This window comes from Pelecanus crispus, chromosome 5 (assembly GCF_030463565.1).
Source record: "Pelecanus crispus isolate bPelCri1 chromosome 5, bPelCri1.pri, whole genome shotgun sequence".
NCBI classification, from domain to species: Eukaryota; Metazoa; Chordata; class Aves; order Pelecaniformes; family Pelecanidae; genus Pelecanus; species Pelecanus crispus.
This window is the reverse complement of record NC_134647.1, coordinates 55,966,557-55,988,420: the sequence shown is the minus strand read 5'-3', so window position 1 is coordinate 55,988,420 and position 21,864 is coordinate 55,966,557. Positions and strand designations below refer to the sequence as shown.

The window sequence follows — 21,864 nt, the reverse complement described above, 5'->3', positions numbered from 1 at the left end:
TATCCAGAATAAATATTTACAAATCGCATCGTGGGTCACTTGGTAGTTGCACACGAAGAAGCGGCTGGTCATATGGCACTCACTGCTCTTTCCAGATGCTAAATTGTTTTTTAAATGATAGTAACAAAACCATGTCGGAACTTCCCTGCTGTTCCTCTTCCAGGTTAAGCAATAGCTGTGGTCGCCGCTGGGGCGTTGTGCAAGGGGAGGGAGGGGAGCCGGCATCGGTGGCTGCAGCCTAAGGAGGAGCGTGCTCTTGCAATGCCCCATCTCCCATGGGTGCCACCGATTCCCACTGTGGCAAACCCAGTCTTTCCAGAAGGTTTTTGGTGCATCCTGAAAGGACATTACTGGCATTTGATGCCTCTCACACGGCAGCAAGGGTGCACCTCTGCTGAGAAAGGCTGAGACCCGCAGAAGGAATACGCCGGAGCTTTGGGAGACCAGTCCGAGGTTGCCTGGCAGAAATCGGCTTGTCCCAGCACGCATGGGTGAGGGAAGCTCTCTAGGCCCATTGCATATGACCTGGCACACCCCGGCCCTGAACCATCCTTGCTCCACCCAGCTCTAATTTCCTTCTCCTCCCTTCCAGAAGACAGGTGAGCATGCCCATGGCCCCACCAGGGCTTCGGCTTGGCATGGAGAGCTCACTCTGCTCCCCCTGCCAGCTCCCAAGCCTTTCCACCACCCCAGTTCCCTCCACTTGCACCTTCCTTTCCGTGCTGAGACGAGCTCCTCCGTGGGCTCTGAAGAGGCACTGCGCCTCTTCCATGCAGCTGGGCCCTCGGTGCGGGTTTATGGCTGAACCTGTGCAAAAAAATACATAGCCAAAACACAGCCTTGACCCACTTGTCTCTCCTAGCTGCCCCACGGTGTTCCCCCCCATCTTACCACCAGCCAGGACCTCTCCGCGGCTTTTGGTGCTGTCCCTGCACTCCAGAGTCCTGAATTTGCCCCCTCCCGAGCTACGTACCTTCCTCCAGCCTGGAGTTATCCAAGCCCTGCTCAGTGCCACCTGCGTGGGACTTGCGTCCCCTCCTTCAGTAACGGGTGAGCCATAACACGCCTGCATGCCTGGCCAGGCCATGCGGAGGAGCTGGGACATCCATCAAGACCCGCGTGCTTTGGCCCGCTGCGGGGAGCTCCCTTCACTCCCGGCTCCTTGCTCCATCAGCAGCCACCCCTCCCTGCTCCACCACCAGCCAGGGGAGCACAGGGATGCAGGCTGCTCCAGCTCTGCATTCCCACTGCTGCCTCCAGCGGATGGTAGCCATGGGCCCATTTCCATTTCTTGACCTTTCTGCCTCAGAACAGCTGCTCGGCTCTTCTCTTTCCTGCTTCTCTCCACCTTCCCACTCCCTAGCACCAAGCCCAGGTGCTTGCCACCCCACGCATCCCAGTCCCTCTCCCAGCAGCACACACAGCTTCAGGCTACTGCAGCCTCAGTCTTCCCCCACCAAGACCCAAGACCCCCCCTCGGTACCCTAACACCATCTGTGTCCATCCAACGCAGCCCCCAGACCAGAAATAGGAACCAGCCTGGTCCCTGCTTGCTGCGAGGGGGTGAGGACCAGGGACTAGAGAGGGCTGCCAGATCCAGGAGAGCTGCAGGAGGCGAGCGGGTCCCTCTGGGAGAAGAAACATCCGGGGCAGGGGAGCAGGCAGCAGGGCCGCAAAAAACGCAGGAGGGCTTTGTGCCAGGGAGGACATGCTGATCCACCAGCTCTGCCCTGGAAGTGCTGCCGGGCAGCTGGATAAATAACGCAAGAGATCCCCCCCACGCCAGAAAGCCATGCTGCTGTCTCCTACTGGAGACAACTGCCCCAGTCATGCCAGAGCAGCCCCTGCTGAGAGACGACTCAAGGGACGGGTGTGTGCTTTCATGTCCAGTTTTATTAGTGTTGCATTAGTACCATAAAATAGTTGACGAGGTCGAGCACGTTGCAGTTTGTTCCAAAAAAAGGCTATTTACATTTAATCTGTCTTCATTTAAAAAAAAAGAAAACAAACCAACCAACCAAAACCTAGAACCCAAACAATACAACAATGAAACAGATGGACAACTCAGGAATCTACAAAGTGGTAACGTCCCCTCGTACGCCACGGTCAGGACAAGGCTGGCAGCACACAGCCCCGGTACCCACACTCGCAAGGCGCTCCCCCACGGCCACGGCACGTACACAACCGGGCAGGCAATGCTCTGGCAACCCTCTGGCCAAGGTGCAAAGCAGCAGCTGACTGGATGTGGACCCATACTGGTGCTCCTCCTTAAGGAAACCAGTGACCTGCTGCTTTCCAAGTTGGCACGTCCCCTTCTCCCCCAGTCTGTGCCAAAGCAGCCAAGTGACCCTGCAGGAGCCGGCCCTGCCAGGAGCATCTCCCATGAGAACTCCGCTGAAGATACTCCAGGAAACCTCTGGGAGATGCTGCTGCTCATTTCTGGCCTTCTTCCTGCCAGGTAAGCCCAGAGGAAGCGTCACACTAAATGCCACCGCAGCTATCTGCCAAGACTGAGACCCCCTGAACAAAGGCGACAGAGGCCCTGCATCAAACCTAGCTTCCAGAACGCTCCAGGGCCCCCAGTCCTTTACCGCTGCACAGCAGGACTGCCCTAATCCCAGCCTTCCCAACCCCTTGGCACATCAAGCAGCAGGAGGCAGTCACCGGCTCTGCTGCCTCTCACCAGGAGTTTCTAATTAAACTTGGGGGTGCCAGGTGCAATGCCCTCCACCCCGGCGCTCCACTGCTCCCTCCAGCACACGCTTTAACAATCGCAGGTTAAGCACAGGGCAGTGTGGTTCTCAGCTGAGTTTGATGATGGAAAGCAAACAGGCACATCTCCTCCAGCCCCACAAACCTCGCAGCTGCCTACCCCTGCCCTCTCTGCAGGATAAAGCCACAAGCGCGTGCTAATTAAAGCAGCAAAATACAGCCAAGGAGACAGTGGCTCTCCCCAAACTCATTTGTAATTAAGGAGGACTCTGCAGTTACCGCTGAGATGTATCCGGTAACAATTGAACTGGATGGAAACTGCAGCACTGAGCTAAAACAGCTGCCCAAGATGTCCACGAAGTCGCCAGTGCCGCAGGAGAGCCAGCCCGGACTGAACGCTGGCAAGGCTGAGGTCCGGCCTTTGTCTCCAGGAAACTCAACCCGGAGGAACAGGAAGCACTCAAGGTGCAACACGACGCCACAAAAACCTTCCATCTTTCATCTGCTCGCCAGCGCTCTTAAACTAGGTCAGCGTCGCACAGCCCAGCACAGCAGCGAGCTCGTTCCCGAGACCTCACCTCTGAGCGAGGCAGGGGCCCTTCGCCCAAGAGTAGCTGGAAAAGAAACCAGCTGCTTTGAGAAGCCACAGCCAGGGAAGCAGGAGATACAAGGTCTGCAGGGAGCAAGGGCAAGTTCTGGGATACAAAGAGACAGGGACACCAGGGGACACCGCGTTCAAAGCACCTGCCGGCCAGAAATCAGCTCAGATGCTGCCTGCTCCAGCCCCTGCTTTTGTCGTCAGACCGTGCGGCTCCAGAGCAAGCCCTGTCTAAACACAGGCAGGTGAGATAACACCACTGCGTTTCTTTGTTCAAGTTGCACGTTCCTCGCCACAACTCTCAAGAGCTGAACGCAGCGGTGCCGTCTCTGCTCTAAGCCATCCTTCGGCACTCACCAACTTGCATGCAACCACCTAACCCCACCAGGCTGGCGCAGCTCTGCAGGCACGGGCCCATCGCTGCCCCGGCAGCTCTCCCTGGCCCCACAGCAGGGATCCCTCTGGCCGACGGGGCTTACTCGTCGTAGGGTCCCCCAGGAAACTGCTGGGGAAGCTGGGAGGGTGGGAGACCCAAGATCAGTCACTCATTCATGTCACCAGGTGCAAAGCCCCTTCCCAAAATGGTCTGAGCCACGCACATGCTTTGACACTCATTTTCCCGAAACAGAAACACATTTCTCCTCCAGTCAGGGATAGAAACAGCTGCACAAAATGGCTCCACATGATACAAGAGAAACAACAGAGGCACGACACCCTGACCGGAGCAGCACCACCAAACTCACATGCCAGCCCTTGCCTCCAAGGCTGGGAAACACCACAGCCACCCCCTGGGCACACAGCTGCCTGCGGGCAGGCCCAGCCTGCCGCTGCTGGACTCTGGGAGGACAAGGCTGAGAAGCCGGGATGTTTCCTTGCATGGAAGAGGCATTTCAGAGCACCAGCAGCTTTCCACAGGGGAGAAACCCCGTGGAGACGCAAGCCCTCAAATCTCAGGCGTACAGAGAGCTTCCTGGTGAATTCACTTGTATAAAGTTAGAACAAAACACAAACCAACATGAAATGCAACGAGCAGAAGTGTTTCTCTCACATGTACACACACACGCGCACACAGTAGAACAGGGCAACACACATTTGACAGGCAGGACCCTGGAAATCCTGTCCTAGCTACCATTTGTTTCTTTACAGTAGGTTGAAATACAAAGAGGAGTGCAGTGATGGCTTCCCCCTCACCCCCCGAGCAAACAAAGTTATTGCAGTCGGTCAGTCCACCCCACTTCTGCAGCACTAACACGCTCCGGCACTGAGAGCTGCCCAGGCTGCGTGCGGCTCCTGATGCTGGAACCCAGCCCAATCACCCTTGTCACACCAGCGCGAGACTTGAGGAAGAAATCACACACTGACTGATTTCCTTTAAAAAGCTTTTTTTTTTTTTTTGGATGCAACAGCCTCAATAAAGAAAAAGAAGTGATGTGCTTATACACGATCTCCCACGCTACCGCTGCTAGGCAACACTATACAGTCCCAGAGCATCAGCTCAGGTCAACCAAAAACGCATGAACTGATGGACACGATGACATTCGAACTACAGCCGAGCTGCTGCCACAGCCAAGAGCTAGCAGACAGCAGGCAGACCTGCCCGCGGGACTGCGGGAAGAAAGAGAGTACTGCAACTACACAATATGTCCTGCCCAGCAGTGTGCCACCGGGCGTGGGACCATGTCCTCCTCCCCTGCGTGGTTTGAAGGGAATACCCAATTCCTGGCCAAGTAGGTTGCACTTGTGCTGGGAAAGGGTTTCATGAAATCAGTGTCGGTGAAGCAGCCCATGCTGTGAGCTGCAACAGGCACTAGATCCAGCAGGGACCACACTCTCGCTTAATAACCCCTCGCTCCCCATCAGCAGGAGAAGGCCTAACAGAGTACACCACCACTGCCCTACCCAAAAGAACCCAGGTGGTCCCAGCGCAGAGCAGGACCTGCCAGCAGGGTAAAGTGGGTTCCCCAAGCCTTTAAAAACCCAAGGGTAAGGGAGCAGACACAAAAAAAAAAAAGTTTCAAAAGCATCAGCGCCCTCAGAAAGTGCCTTCTGGAAATGCTCACAGAGCCTGGCCTGCCCACAAGGGAGGGACCCAAAAGTACCCCATCAAAACCTTCAGTCCCTTACCCTGAGATGCCAGAGATATCTTTCTTCCACATGGCAAGCACACTCAGCTCCCCAAACCCCATCTGCCACCTGCTCCAAGTTCCTCCCAAGGCACACCTCGGGAAGCCTGAAGAGCAAAAGGCCACATCTGCAGCACCAGGAGCCGCCCAGACTTGTGGCTTGTCATGCTGCCTCCTTGCAAGAGCATCCCCTTGTCCTGGCACCCCAAGCATTCCTGGCAGCAGTAAGGTGTACAAAGTGAACGCAAGCACAGCCGGAGCCAAGCCAACAGTGCAAGACACCGAAAAATCTCACTCCTCCATCTCCCAGGTCATCTTGCTGCCCGAGGTGGACAGAGAACCTGTCTGGCTTCATCCTCTCTCACATCCCAGCTACAGCTTCCACTGCACCTTGGGACTGAAACCCCTAGGCAAAGCCTCAACCCACAGGCAATGCTGTGCCAGGGCAAAAGCATATCCTGTTGGGGAAGGAATGCAATCCATAGAGAAACGCCTGTGGGGAGGAATACTCAAGAAAGCAGACAGTAAAGACAACAGCCATCTGTAGGGCAGCCCGCGGGAGGCTGCCTACCCCCAGCACCCTTCATTTTTGTTACAGTCTCTCAGTCCCCATGAGGAGAGGCCTTGGGTGGTTCAAGGGCATGGCGAAAAAGCACTCCTGCAGTGGCCCTGAAGCCAGGCAGCCTGCACCCAGCCTGGGGAGGTGCATGAGGGAGACAGCAGCAGCCTCTGGGGAGCACAGTGCGGTCAGGGCAGGACAAAGGCAGAGCAGATAAAGCAGCCCATGCTACCCCACGTGTGCGGTTTGACAGATGGACAGGAAGGCAGCTGGACACGCAGAGCGCCTGGCTGGCTCCCAGTCCAGCCACTACAGTGATGTATCACTTCACAGACAACGGCTCATCTTCCTGGGTTTTTTTTTTTTTTTGGCAACTTCATTTTTTTTCCTCTTATTTTTTGTTTTTTATTTTATTTTTTTTTTAAGAAAGCATTAAAAAAAATCTGCAGCTGTTAAAAAAAAATCCTTTCCCTTTAGAGGCTGGATGAGGTTTTATTGACAGGTAAATAATCGGTGTGAGTATGTAAATAGCAGCGACCCCACTGACGCGGCGTCCCTCAGCAGCACAGCCAGCTGCAGGGACATTGTGACTGGCTCAGTTTGGTCATTGTCACAGACCTGGGACACTGGAGTTTCCTTACACCTAGTGTTTCCCCAATTCCTGTTCCTGCCCAACCCTCCTCAGGCACCGCTTCAGCACAAACACCTGCCTGTCCCTATGGTAGACTCCATGCTCTGAAGGGGATCTCCTCTCCAGACCTCCCTAGCTATGTAAGTGGTTTGTTTTTCAAACCCGACAGTTGAACTCCCTCCAGACTCGCTGATCTCTCGTCCTTTGGCAGCAGGAAGAAAGACTGGCCATCTTTTTTTCCTAGAAATACAGAGGGAGGGGGCCAAATGCACGGTAATGCACACGATCTTCCACAAAATCCGTTCAAGCTGATCCACGGCTCCCTCAGCCCACTCATACCAATGAGGTCTCAGGTTAATAAGCAGTGCAGTTATTCAGCTATCTGCTCGTAAGTGGTAGGTGTTCTTGGGCAGGTTGCCTGCTCCTGCCAACTCCCCCACAACTTCATGTCAGCACATCTATATTTAAGACTGGGGTTTTTTGCCTTTGTTTAACAGGGTTTCCTTCCCTTGTAGTAAACTGAAGAGTTAATAGAAAAAAGTAATTCAAAAGTAATCCAAGCACATCTGTAATTAATTCTGCAGGAGAGGGCAGAGCGACGCGAGTCAGAGTTGGCACGCAATTCCTGGCTCCTGGTGTGCAGTCCCGGGACGGACAGAAGGTCCCTCCGCCGAGCATGGCTAGAAGTTAGATTTGGAGTGTCCAAATATGCAGATGGGAAAGTGCTTGACATGAGAGGACCACTGTGCTGCCAGCTGAAAGAACTTGACGTCGTTCCACTCCACCCCATCAATCAGGACTGCAGGGGAGGGTAAAAAGAGAGGAAAGTTAGAAAATACCGAGTGGAAGTGGCCAGCCTGAAACAGCTTTGCTAGAAACCTCCCTGCAGTTGGCAGAGGGAGGCCTAGCCACGTTCTGTGCTCAGGGTATGCACTGCTCTGCCTGGCCACCCCACAGCTGTAAACAGCTGCACACACAGGGGAGACAGGCTTAAGAGCATAGCAGGTTTAGGGAGAACAGCTGAGACTGTTGTTCCAGCATCATTCACTGACACTGGAGCTCCCCAGACTGCTGATTTCAGTGTCACCTGATCCGATTTCTCGAATTTCCTAAGCACACTTCATTTTCTTTTTTGGGCAAATGCACTCTTACAGAGATGGACATCAGTCTCTCCTCACTGGCACTCTTAACGAGGAGATCCACGTCTCCTAAAGAGGTGACACAGGTTCTGTGACCACTCCTCACCCTCACCAGTCTCACAGGGACTAGACCAGGATTAAGGAGGTGACCTAAGCAGATCGCTCTGCTGTTAACAGTGGTGGGGATTATCAACTGAATAGGCTACAGGGATTACTGGATGCACAGCTCCACTGACAGCCACAGCAGGTCTGCCTGCAAGATGCATGTAAGATGCATGTATGGCTCTTGCTGTGGCGTGCCTTTGTGCCACAGGCCTGCCTACAGGAGCAGCCACACTCTCACCGCCCTCCTCCATCACTTTCCAGATGTGCAAGGGAAACAGAGAATGACAGGGAGGGGAATGGAGCCTGGCCCAGCCCTTGTCCTCATCCAGGGCACTGATTTGGAGGAGTTCCTAGGTAAGGGAGGATCTTCCCACATCCCAGACCTGTTAAAGCATTCCCCCATGCTGGACACATTCAAGGCCTTTTCCCAGGAACAACCCCATTAAGTTGGCTCCAGGGCATGGGGCAGGACACCAGGTCAGCCCTTTGCGTGGAGGACACAACTAGCAGCTGAGCCTCGCCCCAGAGCCCGATGGGATGCAAGTGCTGCACTTACCACGCAGCATGTTCTGCTGATGTTTCGCTGTGCAAATCAACCTGCTGATTCCTTCAATACACTGGCTCTTTGACTCAACTTCCTTGTCTTTTGTTTTCTTGGGCAAAAACATCACTGGAAGAAAATCAAACCAGCAAACAGTGAATCTCTGCCACTCACAGGAGCTGCACCAAGACTTGTCTGGGTTTTTGCATTTAAACATTCATGTCTGAAATTTCTAACTCTAATTTTAACTCCTAAGGTCATCACTGTTTGGCAGGAATTTGACTGTGTCAGTGCTCAGCACCATCACCTATGCATACACACATCTTAGCCCTAAGTGTCCCTCCCTACATGAAGCATTCCTAGCTCATAACCCAGGCCTCAAAAGGCACCTTCAGGGTTAACTCCTGCTGCTCCGCTGGGACACCAGGCAAAACAGCTGCACCTGTAGTGGCCCCCAGCCTGCACCCTGTGCTGGGCTGACAGGATCTGCCAGGCGGCCACACCACCTAGGGGGAGTCCCCCATACTGCATATGGCTACCGGAGGGCACTGCGCTCCAGCCTCCGATGTTTCTGCAGGCAGGTTTGCTGCACTAACAGCTCCCCAACATGAGCTGGGCTGAGGGGGGACTACAAACTATGGGCAATTGGTGGAGAGGGAAGGCATTAGGAGAGCTAAAAAGGGTCCAGTTCCCTGAGAACTGTCCAAATGCATGAGCAAAGATATACAAACTGGCTCCACAAAAGCTGGTGGTGTTGAACACCACTGCTCCAGGCTGGGCCAGCCCCAGTGAAGAATATTTTCAGTGTCTCAGCATTGCTTCTCCTGTAGGCATGCCACTTAGAAAGGGTATGGTCAGGGATCGGAGCACTGGTACCAGCAGTGCCACAGCTATATGCTGGCCCAGTAGTGACCTGCCTGCAGAGTTATGCACCCGTGTCCCGCAGCCACAGGTCCAGAAGGCTCTGCTGGCCTTCCCTCAGAGCCCCCCCAAACCCCTGCTTCCACCAGGAATGACTCCCAGGCCCATGGGCAGGAAGATGTCGTGAAGGACAGCTATTGGCTGTTGAATATAAATGCAGCACTGCCTTGCTGCTTCCTTGAAAACACTTTTCCCCAGAGCTGTTCTGAATTTCTGATGTTTCACATTACCAAGGCCAGGAGCAAACACAGAATTACTGACAATATTTAAAATGCCTTTTTTGTTTGTTTGGAGAAAATAAACTCAAAGCCATGATTTTAAGAGCAGAAGATTAAACAAGAAAAACTTAACATCAGGCTTTGCACTGAAAGCATTTATCTTCTACGTCCTTTTGTCCCACAAAGCACTCTGCAAGAGCGTAAGAGCTCCTGTAGAAGAGCTTACATTGCCACAACACTGCTCTGAGTGACAAGACCTCTTGTATCTACATGCACACCCAGCAATGGTTTGGCAGGTCTGGCTGGTGCGTTTGTCTGGCTGTGACAGTGGTATTTTAACATGAGGACACCACATCAAATCCAGCAAAACGTCATGCTGCAACATGATGGGATGCACACACATCCTGCCTCTGTCTGCACCTGTCACGTGGCAGAGGAGAGACCAGAGCACAGAGCTGTACAGGCTGCAGGGTCTGCCCTGATTCTGGTGGTCAGGGCACAAGCTGCCTCTTACCTAATCCAACACCCCAAAACAGCACCAGCAGGCTCGCAAGGAACACAGGGAAGCTGTCCAGAGCAGCATACCTCCTGGCTTTCTGCACAGGCACCCACAAATGTCCTTGCTCTGTCCTCATCTTTGTTCTTTTGGGCTATACCGTCTCAGCTGTTCAGCTGTAAGTGTGAACACATCCCCTTTTTACAGCACAAAGAGGAATCACCCTTTCAAACTCTTATCACCTTATGCAGTCACTTCTCATCTACAGACAGACTAGGATTTTGGGGATAAAAATATGACTAAGGTGCTGTAATGCAGGACTGACAAGTCAGGCAGCCCTGGAGCAGCAGAACAGGGAGAGCAGCATTGCGTCCTTGGCCTTTGGCAACAGTTAAATGTGTCCACCTTACCTTTCTTATTCTTCTCTTTTGTCACGACTGTCATGGACATCGTTGGAGTGGTGGCAATCTCACCGCTGGCCGGTAACCTGCTGACCTGGAGAGACCGGAAAGTGCATTTCAGTGTGTTTTTGGTAGTGGAGGGGTCCTTCTTCTCCGGGTCTCTCTTTCTGTCCATGGGTGGAGCTGCAATCCAGTAATCCACCTGCAGGCCCATCAACTCAGCACCGAGGCTCTGGCTGGAAAACAAGAGAAGAAGGTAATTTCTGCACAGCACTCAGCAGAGTTCCTCCCACCTGTGTTTTGTCAGAGTGGCTGCCGTTCCTGACCAGATGGTCAGAGGACAAGCGCCTGGTTCTTTGGGAAATCAGGCAGCAACATTTCATAGTGAGACCCAATAATCACAAAAGCACAAGTCATCACTCAGTGATGCAGTCTGGGTCATGTTACATGCTGGCATCAGCCTGGCAGCACAGAACTGCAATGAGCTGAGACAAGCTGACCTGCTGCACAGCCAAGCAGGGGGAAAGGGAGCAGACAAGCAGTTTCCTAGTGTGACGCCGAGTTCAGTGACCCAGCCAGAAAAGGCAACCCCTGAGGTGGCCAAGATCACTCCCAGTTGTTAGTGGGGAAGAGGGGCTGTAAGCACCTTGCTGCTGCCTCTTGAGCACTGATGAGTTACTGACTCCAGCCTGGCACAGCACTGCCAAAATCATCTCTGAACTGGGGCGAACAAAGAGCTGGTGGCTCCCTGAACGTTCGGCACTCAGTTCCCAGCCTCCCTGACTGCTTCCAACTTCTACGTCCAAAAGCTGGTGGCTTTTCCCGCCACCAGCTGCTTCCTTCCTGTCCAGATGTTCCACCAGGTCACACAGGATCTCTGCTCTCCCCAGGTCCCTGTAGTGGAGTTGGCACTGGGTGATCCACCCCACGGCCCTGCTGTGGGCTAGGGAATTCCTGTGCTGGAAGAATGCTCTGCTAGTCCTATGATATTTGCTAAACAACAGCAGATTTCAGAATATGACCTGCTGTTGAAAACTCCCGTGCATCATGCGGTAACAGACATGCATCATCAAAACACACTGCCAGTCTTTCTTGAGCCAGAAAAGGGAAGATGAGCAGCCTGGGAAATTCCACCCCTTGTCTGCCCCTGCCTCTTGCCTAGCTAACCCTGAGTGGAGCAGGGGTTTATCATTCAGCAGACCCACAGTTGACAGCCTATGCCCCTTCCTACACAATGACAGTGTTGAACAATATGCAAGTACTAGACAAAAAACTAACTGAATTTATCTACCAGTCTGCGTGTCCCCTGTTTGAGAAATGGCAATTGTTAAGGAAGATGAATCTGTCATCTTGAATGAAATACGCATCCCTCTAGACCACCTGTCTAATAAGAAACTCTCAAGGTAAAACAAGGATGGTCCATCGTTAAGGTCCTCTCAGCAAATAATTCCCTTTGCCATTTATTCAGCTGAAAGCCAGACCACAAAGCAGAGTTCATCTTTGATGACCAAAACCAAGTTTTGGGTTCTGAGGGCAATTTCAAAAGTGAGATTCTTTAAGGATGATGTTTTGGAGATGCAGCTTTGGATTTTAAGGCTCCATTGCATCACATTTCTCATCTCAGTTGTAATGACAAAGCATCCTAATGTTCTCTATGCCCAGGCAGGATTTTGTGTTCCATTCCTGGTTAAACATGTGGCTTAATCTTGCAGTCTGGGTCACCCTCCACCCCCTGTGTTGTCACATACAGATCACTGAAGATGGAACAATGTTGAACCTAAACTTCCTCATTTCTTGATGATTTTACCATACAGCATGAAACCAAAAAAGTACTGGCTTCCTAGAGCCAGGTGTCAACTTCAGATATATCACATCCATGGCTCACAACTTTAATAGCCTACACCCTTGCGGGTACAGGTTCCCAAACCACTTCCACCTTTGGAAAGCCCACACATGAGAAGTCAGCTCTGCTCTCCAGAGCCTGTACAGCCCCCAGCTCTCTCCACTGCCAACCAACTGCTGTTGGGACCAGCCTGGGGCAGACAAGACTCTCCTGCCACCAAACCACAGGGGGCCAACAGGAGGGACTCGGGGAACTGGGCCTCCTGCACAGGCTAACAGCCACTAACACCTTCCAGTTGCTGGGCACCTGCTAAACTGGGACTTTCACATTTCCATTTCCTCTTGTTAAAAGGGAACTCGCAAGCCAGTTTAAGAAGCCAGAGGTTAAAGCCCCTGCAGGGCTCTCTAGGGTGGGCAGGAAAGGTCCCCCTTCTGTCTCCAACAGGGACAGTAGGAGACACTGCTGAGGGAGAGCACGCGAGCCCAGTCTCTAACTGCAGAGCATTCCTTTGGACTTCCCCAGCCTGACAATCACAGGATTAGGGATGTTAGAGGGGACATCTCCGAATCATCCTTTAGTATCCATTAGTGGATCTTCTGTCCGTGAATTTGCCTAACCCGTCTTTGATCTGCTGATCCTTTTGCCACAGAAGTAGCAGAGGCAGGCATGGTCCCAATATGCCTTTCCTGCTGTGTGCGGAAGTCCCTTCCTGTCTCCCTTTTAACTGACCTTTTGCCAGTGTCACTGCGTGCCCCCAGGTCTTGTACCAACTGTCTTGGTGAACAACAGTTCAATCTCAACAAACCCACCACCACTGTGATTTTGCAAAACTCGGGTGGCTTACCTCTTTTCCCTCCTCCCCCAAACCACAGATCCCAAGCACCCTTTAGTCTCCCCTCACAAGGCTGCTGCTCTGTCCCCTTGATCTTGTCAACTCTCCTGAACCTTTAACTTCACCATGTGCTTCTGGGTACCAGAACTGCACACAAACTGTTAGACAGCTATACCAACACTTTGTACAGCAACAAAATAAGAGTCCTGGCCAGGGCAATTCTTTACTGCCAGTTTTCTAGGGGTTTCCTCCCTTCACCCCTAAAAATTTCAGCCAGAGCTTCATGTTGCCTACAGGTGCTGTCTCCTGTAGGCACACACATGAATGGGAACTGCATTTCCACTATGCCACCTTACAACTGTCAGCTGTCCCCTCACAGAGAAAAAACCTGCTCCTTCCACAGAGTCACTCGAACCTTACATTCGCTTGGTCCTTAAAAACATAAGAATCGTGAGGGATTAGGCTACCACCCACGTGTATTAGGGTCAGTATTTTCTTTGGCTACATACCTCCCCAAGAGAATCCAGTCTCAAAGGGAAAATACCAGCAGATGGAGAACACAAACCTTCCCAAAGAGGCTGCCACAATGGCTCATCAGAATCAGGGTTTCTGCCAGACTATCAGTAACAAGGCTGCCCCTTCTAGTTCAAATGTGTCTGCCCTTGAGAAATGCAGCCTTCGCATCAGGTGCAAGATCCCCTCTGCCCTCCCCAGCTCCTTGTCGGCCAGCAAGGACACAGTCACTCCAGAGGCAAAAGAGGTGAAGGGGAAAGGTGACAACTTCAAGTGTTTGCTAGGGAGGAAGAAAGCAGAGCTATGAGTTTCCCTTTAGAAGAGTTTTCCTCATGTATATGTCAGATAAGACAGCCAAGAGAGCTGTCAGGAGACAAAACATACTTTACCTTGAGGATGAGAAGCTGCCTGTGACAGACGGTGAGGAAGGTGGTGTGGGGGAGGCTTCTTTCACAGCCGGAGACACAGAAGGTGGGGTAGAAGAAAGGACACTGGAGCTTGAGGGAGCTGCGTCATCAGAGTCACCTTGCAGAAAAGAAGTCAAACTGTTTGTCTGAGTTCGCCTCACAGCCCAGCACATGCACGCTGGGATAGCTCAGTCTCTTTGCCCACACTCCTGCTGCACAGGTTTTGTTCAGACTCAGTCCAGAAATCAGCTAGCCCATCAGTTCTGACTGCCTCCACACTTAAACCACAGGACTTTCTAAGTTTGGGTAGGAGGCAGGCACAGACATTCACATTCCTCTGGGCTCCCTGCCTGGCATCTGCTCTCCTAAGGTTTACTCCCACCTGATTTTGAGCCTCCTGCACAGTCAGAGCCCAGCCCATTGATCCCTGCTGGGGAATCTCCCCCTGCAACCACTGCAGGGCAGCACCACTCCGAGACTCTGGGAGAATCTAGTACCTCTGGGCTGATCACAGGAGATCTCCCTATTCCCTCTGCTTCCACCCTCCACAACCAAGGTATCATTCCCTTCACATTAGCCCTTTAGGATGGTGGGAGCACTGTGGCAGCAAGAGTGACCTCCAGAAGAGCTGCCTCCACACACAAACTTATGTGCAACCCAGGCCACAGGAATCTGGGTTTAATAGTGAAGCAGTATAAGAAACAATCCCAACAGACAAAGAAAAAAAATATTCTTGACTAGTAGTGCATATGAAGGACGAGAAAACAAGCTGACATTGATAAAATAGCACTACCCCATGTTCATGTGTGTAAGCAGGCAGTACTGTGGTAAATGTGAAGGGGGAGGGGGAACGTACCAGGCTGCCCTGTGACAAGCTGTGGGATGGTGCGCAATGGTTAGAGGGACGGCGTGCTACTGTGAGCCCTCAACCTATTGTGCAGAGGCATGATGGGGACACTGCAGCACAGCTGAAGTCCGGCAGAGATGAGCTGGGGGCTCCTGAGATAGTTAGAGGTCACAAGGAAACCTTCGTGAAACACCCCGAGGGAAACAAGGGATGTTCCACTAAGAAGGTGACATGGCCAAGAGCCCAGATGAAATGCCTCTACACAAACGCACGCAGCATGGGGAACAAACAGGAGGAGCTGGAAGCTGCTGTGCTACTAGATAGCTATGACCTGATTGCCATAACCAAAACCTGGTGGGACGAATCCCACGGCTGGAATGTGGCTATTGATGGCTACAGGCTCTTCAGAAGGGACAGGCGAGGAAGGAGGGGTGGAGGCGTTGCCCTCTACATAAAGAAATCAATACAGTGTGAAGAGCTGTCCCTGAAGAATAGCCACAAGCAGGTCGAAAGCTTATGGGTAAGAGTCAGAGACAGAGGCAACAAAGGGAACCTTGTGGTTGGTGTCTACTACAGGCCTCCTGATCAAGGGGAGCCTGCTGACAAAGCCTTGTTCCTCCAGCTCTGGGAGGCTTTGCGCTTGCAGACTCTTGTCCTGCTGGGGGACTTCAAGCACCCTGACATTTGCTGGAAAAGTAACACGGCGAGCTGTAGGCAATCCAGGAGATTCCTGGAATGCATAGACGACAACTGCCTAAGCCAGGTAATAGAGACACCTACCCGAGGGGACACGATACTGGATCTGATGGTCACCAGTGCAAGTGAGCTCATCGGTGATGTCAAGACTGGAGGCAGCTTGGGCTGCAGTGATCATGCATTGGTGGAGTTCATGCTCCTGAGGGACATGGGAAAAGCGAGGAGTACAGTCAGGACCCTAAATTTTAGGAAAGCAAACTTCCAGCTCTTCAAGGAGTTAGTGAGAAGGACCCCCTGGGAGACGGTCCTCAGGGACAGGGGAACGGAACAGAGTTGGCAGATCTTTAAGGACACCTCTCATAGAGCACAAGAGCTATCAGTCCCCAAGTGTAAAAAATCAGGCAAGGAAGGGAAGAGACCAGCATGGCTGAGTCGAGACCTGCTGGTCAAACTAAAGAGTAAGAGGGAACTGCACAGGCAGTGGAAGCAGGGACAGGTATCCTGGGGGGAATACAGGGAAACGGCCTGGTTGTGTAGGGAGGAGGTCAGGAAGGCCAAGGCGAGGATGGAGCTGAATTTGGCAAGGGACGTAAAGAATAACTAGAAGGGCTTCTACAGGTATATCAACCAGAAAAGGAAGGTTAAAGAAAGTGTACCTCCCTTGATGAAAAAGAAAGGCGAACTTGTATCAACGGACGAGGAGAAGGCTGAGGTACTCAACAACTTCTTTGCCTCGGTCTTCACCAGCAACTTCTCTCCTCACCCCTCCCAAATTGATGGACCAAAAGATGGGGAGCAAGGGGGTAAAGCCCCTCCCACTGTAAGGGAAGATCAGGTTCGAGACCACCTGAAGAACCTCAATGTACACAAGTCTATGGGACCTGATGAGATGCATCCCAGGGTCCTGAGGGAATTGGCTGATGTAGTTGCCAAGCCACTCTCCATAATATTTGAAAAGTCATGGCAGTCCGGTGAAGTCCCTGGTGACTGGAAAAAGGGGAATGTTGTGCCCATTTTTAAGAAGGGAAGAAAGGAGGACACTGGGAACTATCGACCTGTCAGCCTCACCTCTGTGCCTGGGAAGATAATGGAACAGATCCTCCTAGAAGATATGCTCAAGCACATGGAGGACAGGGAGGTGATTCGAGACAGCCAGCATGGATTCACCAAGGGCAAGTCCTGCCTGACCAACCTAGTCGCTTTCTATGAAGGAGTGACTGCATCAGTGGACAAGGGAAAAGCAATAGATGTCATCTACTTGGATTTCTGTAAAGCGTTCGACACAGTCCCCCACAACATCCTTCTCTCTAAATTGGAGAGATATGGGTTTGATGGGTGGACTGTTCGATGGATAAGGAATTGGCTGGATGGTCGCATCCAGAGGGTCGTGGTCAATGGCTCGATGTCCACATGGAGACCGGTGACAAGTGGGGTCCCTCAGGGGTCTGTACTGGGACCGGTGCTATTTAACATCTTCATCAATGACATAGACAGTGGGAGTGAGTGCACCCTCAGCAAGTCTGCAGATGACTCCAAGCTGAGTGGTGCGGCTGACATGCCAGGAGGACGAGATGTCATCCAAAGGGACCTGGACAAGCTGGAGAGGTGGGCCTGTGTGAACCTCATGAGGTTCAACAAGGCCAAGTGCAAGGTCCTGCACCTGGGATGGGGCAACCCCCAATATCAGTACTGGTTGGGGGATGAAGAGATTGAGAGCAGCCCTGCCGAGAAGGACTTGGGGGTATTGGTGGATGAAAAGCTGGACATAAGCCGGCAATGTGCGCTTGCAGCACAGAAAGCCAACCGTATCCTGGGCTGCATCAAAAGAAGCGTGGCCAGCAGGTCAAGGGAGGTGATTCTGCCCCTCTATTCTGCTCTGGTCAGACCTCACTTGGAGTACTGCGTCCAGCTCTGGAGCCCTCGGTACAAGAAGGACATGGACCTGTTGGAGCGGGTCCAGAAGAGGGCCACCAAAATGATCCGAGGGCTGGAACACCTCTCCTATGAGGCCAGGCTGAGAGAGTTGGGATTGTTCAGCCTAGAGAAGAGAAGGCTGCGAGGAGACCTTATTGCGACCTTCCAATACTTAAAGGGGGCCTACAGGAAAGATGGGGAGAATCTTTTTAATAAGGCCTGTTGTGACAGGACAAGGAATAACGGATTTAAACTAAAGAAGAATAGATTTAGACTAGACATTAGAAAGAAGTTTTTTTACAATAAGGGTGGTCAAGCACTGGAACAGGTTGCCCAGAGAGGTGGTAGATGCCCCATCCCTGGCAACATTCAAGGTCAGGTTGGGTGGGGCTCTAAGCAACCTGATCTAGTTAAAGCTGTCCCTGCTCACTGCAGGGGGGTTGGGCTAGATGACCTCTAAAGGTCCCTTCCAACCCAAAGCATTCTATGATTCTATGATTCTAAATCAGCTTTGCACTCCCCCATTAAAAAAAAAAAAAGGGGTCTAAATTTGTTGTCAGATTGGCAAACTGGTTGCCTATCCTGGAGTTCCCAGTGTTACGCACGTGTTTGAGATTGATTTTATCAGGCAATTGAGCCCAGCATAGGGAGGCAGGCATGAACTTCCAATGAACTGCCTCCGCAGTTTGGAGCAGGAATCTCAAATAACCACAGCGGTGAATCCACTCCACTGAGAACACACATAAGAAAAATGGGTGTTTGCACATATATGAGTGAACCTTCCCTGGATGAGGGTGTGGGAATTTCAGCTGGCCTGAAGCTCCTTGTGAAAGAAAAAGGGCCTCTTTCAAGAGGGAGGCCTCTGTTTCTGCAGGCAGCCGCTGGGACTCAAGACAGCGGAACTGGAAGCTACTGAAATCCAATTTCACCTTACAAAACTCCAAGACATCAGCACTGGACAAGTTTGTTCAGCCTGTGAAGTCAGGCTCCCCCCACCTGTATGACACAGAAAGCACACACAAGATGCTTGTTACCTGACGTTGCAGAAGATTGTTCCACTATTCCAACCTTCACCACCTAGAGGGGGCAAAACAGAAGAGCTCTATGAAACAGGAGTCCCCTGAACTTTGGGAACCCCCAAACTAAGCTCATCCCTACAGCCCCCTTGGCACTGTCCCTGCAGTCAGAGTAGTGTTAAAGTATGTTAAAAAGTAGAGTCTTCTAAGAGCCGGGCAGGTCCCAGCAGCATCCAGCCAAGCAGTACCAGCTCACAACCCTTCCCTGACATATACAAAAGACAGCACAGACCCTATGGAGCTGTTACAGACCTGCACAGCTCTGAATAGCCCATTGTCAGCCCCAGGCTATGGCAACTACAGTGCCTGTCTGTGACACCTGTGGGAATAGGGCAGGGAGGAGAAAGGAACATAAATATGCCTTTAGCATTGCTTTGATACACCTGCTAATTACAGACATATTGCTTCCACTGCACAAATGTGGCCACTTCTAGGGTGCAGCATAGTTGGGGTTTGTTAGGAAGCCACAAAAGCAAAAAAGTACAGTTTCTGATCCTAGTGTTCTAATCCCCAAACAAGGGAAGTGTCTGGCAAGGATGATAAAGCTCCTAGCAAAGCCTCTGTGCACAGACATGGATAAACCACCACATGGACATGTCAGAACAATCCCAATCACACTGTAATAAGGATACAAATGTGTTCTGATACGGCCAACCACCAGCTAGTATATTTAGGTTAACGATAAATGCCACTGGCAATAATCTGTGGAACAGAGCATGCTACAAACACAAGCTCCTAAGAACACACTATACCTAGAAAGATAAAATGACCCTCAGTGATATAAAAGCAGGGACCTTCTGTAGCAATAATCTGCTACGGTGCACAGGGATCACTACTCTTGACACTGCAGAGGAGAGACCCTTTTTAAGGTCCTGAAGAAACTTGTGTCCAGAGCTAATGTCTACCCTATATAAATGTTGACAAATGGGCAAGAACTGCAAAGGGATCTCAAATCAATAAAACCTGCTTTAGAATGAGAAATGATATCACACAATCTATTTAGTGTGAAAACAGAAGATATGTTAGGTTCAGATGTGACCACGTCTAGACCACAACTCCAGGGAGCACATTTCTGTGCTACGGGATCAAGAAAAAGGACCTAATCATTAGAAGCAAAAAAACTTTGCACAGTTCAGAGTGGGGGGTGTATGCTCAACACCAGATCTTGGAGAGCTGTCAGGCACTCTGGTGGATTCTGTTAGCTCCAGTCTTGGAGAAGCCATCATGAACTCAGCACTGTGTGCAGAGGCACCCCGAGGGGGCACTGACTTGGGAGAAGGAGTCTGCAGCTCAGTTTGGCCAGTCTCCATTGAAAGGGCAACAAATCAGACTCTGGAGTCCAGCAGCCATTTGTGCTGTATGCATCAAGTGCCAAGAGGATGTTTCACAGACTGTAACTAGCTGTGAGCAAGAGGAGGCGAGGCAGAAGAGTTAGGGGAAGAACAAGCAACACAGAAAACTGCCTACAGCCACCTTGATCTGCAAGCCAGACAGGAAATTTCTTCTGGCCTTTTCCCCCTTGCTGGCTGACTGAAGATGCTAGAGTTCAGACACATGGGAAGAAGACAAGGTTAAACACTTTCCCTTCCCTCCACTCAGGGAGGCGCTTGAGACTGCTGCAGTCCCAACAACGTCTCCATCCAGGAATGCTGCAGCAGCCAGACTCCTTTCCCTTCAGGAAGGAGGCGCACCCTGTTAACTCTCCTGGCAACTGGCTGTCGGCACAATGCAGGCGTACAACCATGCAGCCTCACCATCTGACCCTGGCTTTTGAGCCCAACTGGCCCCTTGTGAAGCTCCACTCCCACCACTTCAGAGCCTGGCTGAGCAGCACAGCACTGCCCTGCTCGCTTCTGGGTCAAAGACTGTGCAATCCAGCTGGAGGACATCAGTTTTTGCACCCTAAAAGCCAACACAGTCCAGCCAACGTCAGGAGTCGCAAACCCAAATATTGTTGGCTCCCTCTCTTCCTTGGCCAACAGCTCCAAGCAGGCTGCAACTGAGGGAAAGAGCTTTGGTGTTCATATTCAGCCTCAGACTTTGTGAGACACCTGCAACAGGCCTTTCAGAGTCTCTTCAGATGTGTCTCATGGGGAATTACTGTGACAGGAACACTTTAGAAGCAAGAATAAGCAGCATTGATTTGACCCTTACTCCAGCCGACATAGGAAGTCAGTCTGTGCTTTCAAGGCAAGTTTTTTGGGGGGTTGGCTGTGTTATGCACACGACAGAGCTGTTTGCTCTTCCTGCTTTCAGACAATCAAATCCAGACTGGAAACGTATTGCTAATGTCAGGACAAGGGTTGTTTTAGAGCCACTGGGCAAACATTCTGAGCCCCGTTTACTTGCACACAGCACTGAACTAAATCAGCCCCAAGGAAAAGCTTTGCAGAGCCTAGCAGCGATAGTGAGACAAGTCCAGGAGCTTCCAAGAGCTTCTGGGCTTTTCATGTTATTGGGAAAGGTGAAACAGCTGTTTCATAACAACAGTTCTTCACCACAAATCACAGCTCATAGGAGGGACAAGATCACAGCAAAGCTCATCAGCAGGGAACAAATTGGGAAGATGTGTCTCTCCGCCTTTGCGGAAGACATCTTTCCTTCAACAAACAAAAGTAGATTGTCATCTCAGGAACACTGCAGAGAGAGACTCTCACTCCGAAGAGACGCCAGAGTGAAAGCAGTGTCAGCCTGAGGGCAAGAGAGACTAAGCTCTTTAAACGCCTTGGGATTTCAGATTAGCTCTGACGCACTGACAGGGATAGAAACGGGAATGCACACAAGTCAGCTTAACACAGAGAAGGCAGAACAAGACAGCCAGCATGCAAGAAAGAGAAGATACAAGAGAGCAGCAAAAACTGTGAAGAGGACATCCAGTAGCTGAAGAGCAGTCAGGGGATATCCTTTTGGTTGCAGGTCAATGACCTTATACCTAAAACTTAATGAATTGAAAAGCATGATCAAATAAGGGGAGGGAAGCTAGAAAAGGTAAAGTACATAGTGCACAAAATATACTGACAGAAGCACAAACACACCCCTGCCTAGATACTCTGCACTTGGCCACTTGAGCTGGGAACATTTAAAGTTACGGACAGGAGGAAAAGCCAGGGACTATTATCCCAAATACAGATTCACATAATAAAATGTATTAAATAGCTACTGCCCCAGACTCAAACTTAACAGTGGTATAAATGATCTCCCTGGTGGGATGTGCTCTTCACTTCCCACGAGTGGATGGGATATTAAGAGGACTGGAGACCGTTCCATGACAAGCACACGGAAGGCTGACTCT

The 21,864-nt window shown here is 51.4% G+C and overlaps 1 protein-coding gene across 1 annotated transcript in view; it reads right to left on the bottom strand.

The window, feature by feature from the left end:
* Positions 1 to 6,444: 6,444 nt before the first annotated feature.
* PACS2 (phosphofurin acidic cluster sorting protein 2) overlaps positions 6,445 to 21,864 on the bottom strand; it is an 84,033-nt gene continuing 68,613 nt past the window's right edge. Inside the window, exons 20-24 of the mRNA XM_075711206.1 lie at positions 18,531 to 18,573; positions 14,022 to 14,157; positions 10,454 to 10,680; positions 8,424 to 8,537; positions 6,445 to 7,422 (exon numbers count right to left, since the gene is read on the bottom strand). Coding sequence (XP_075567321.1) covers positions 7,304 to 7,422; positions 8,424 to 8,537; positions 10,454 to 10,680; positions 14,022 to 14,157; positions 18,531 to 18,573 — 639 coding nt within the window. The 3' untranslated portion in view covers positions 6,445 to 7,303. The remainder of the gene's footprint in view (positions 7,423 to 8,423; positions 8,538 to 10,453; positions 10,681 to 14,021; positions 14,158 to 18,530; positions 18,574 to 21,864) is intronic.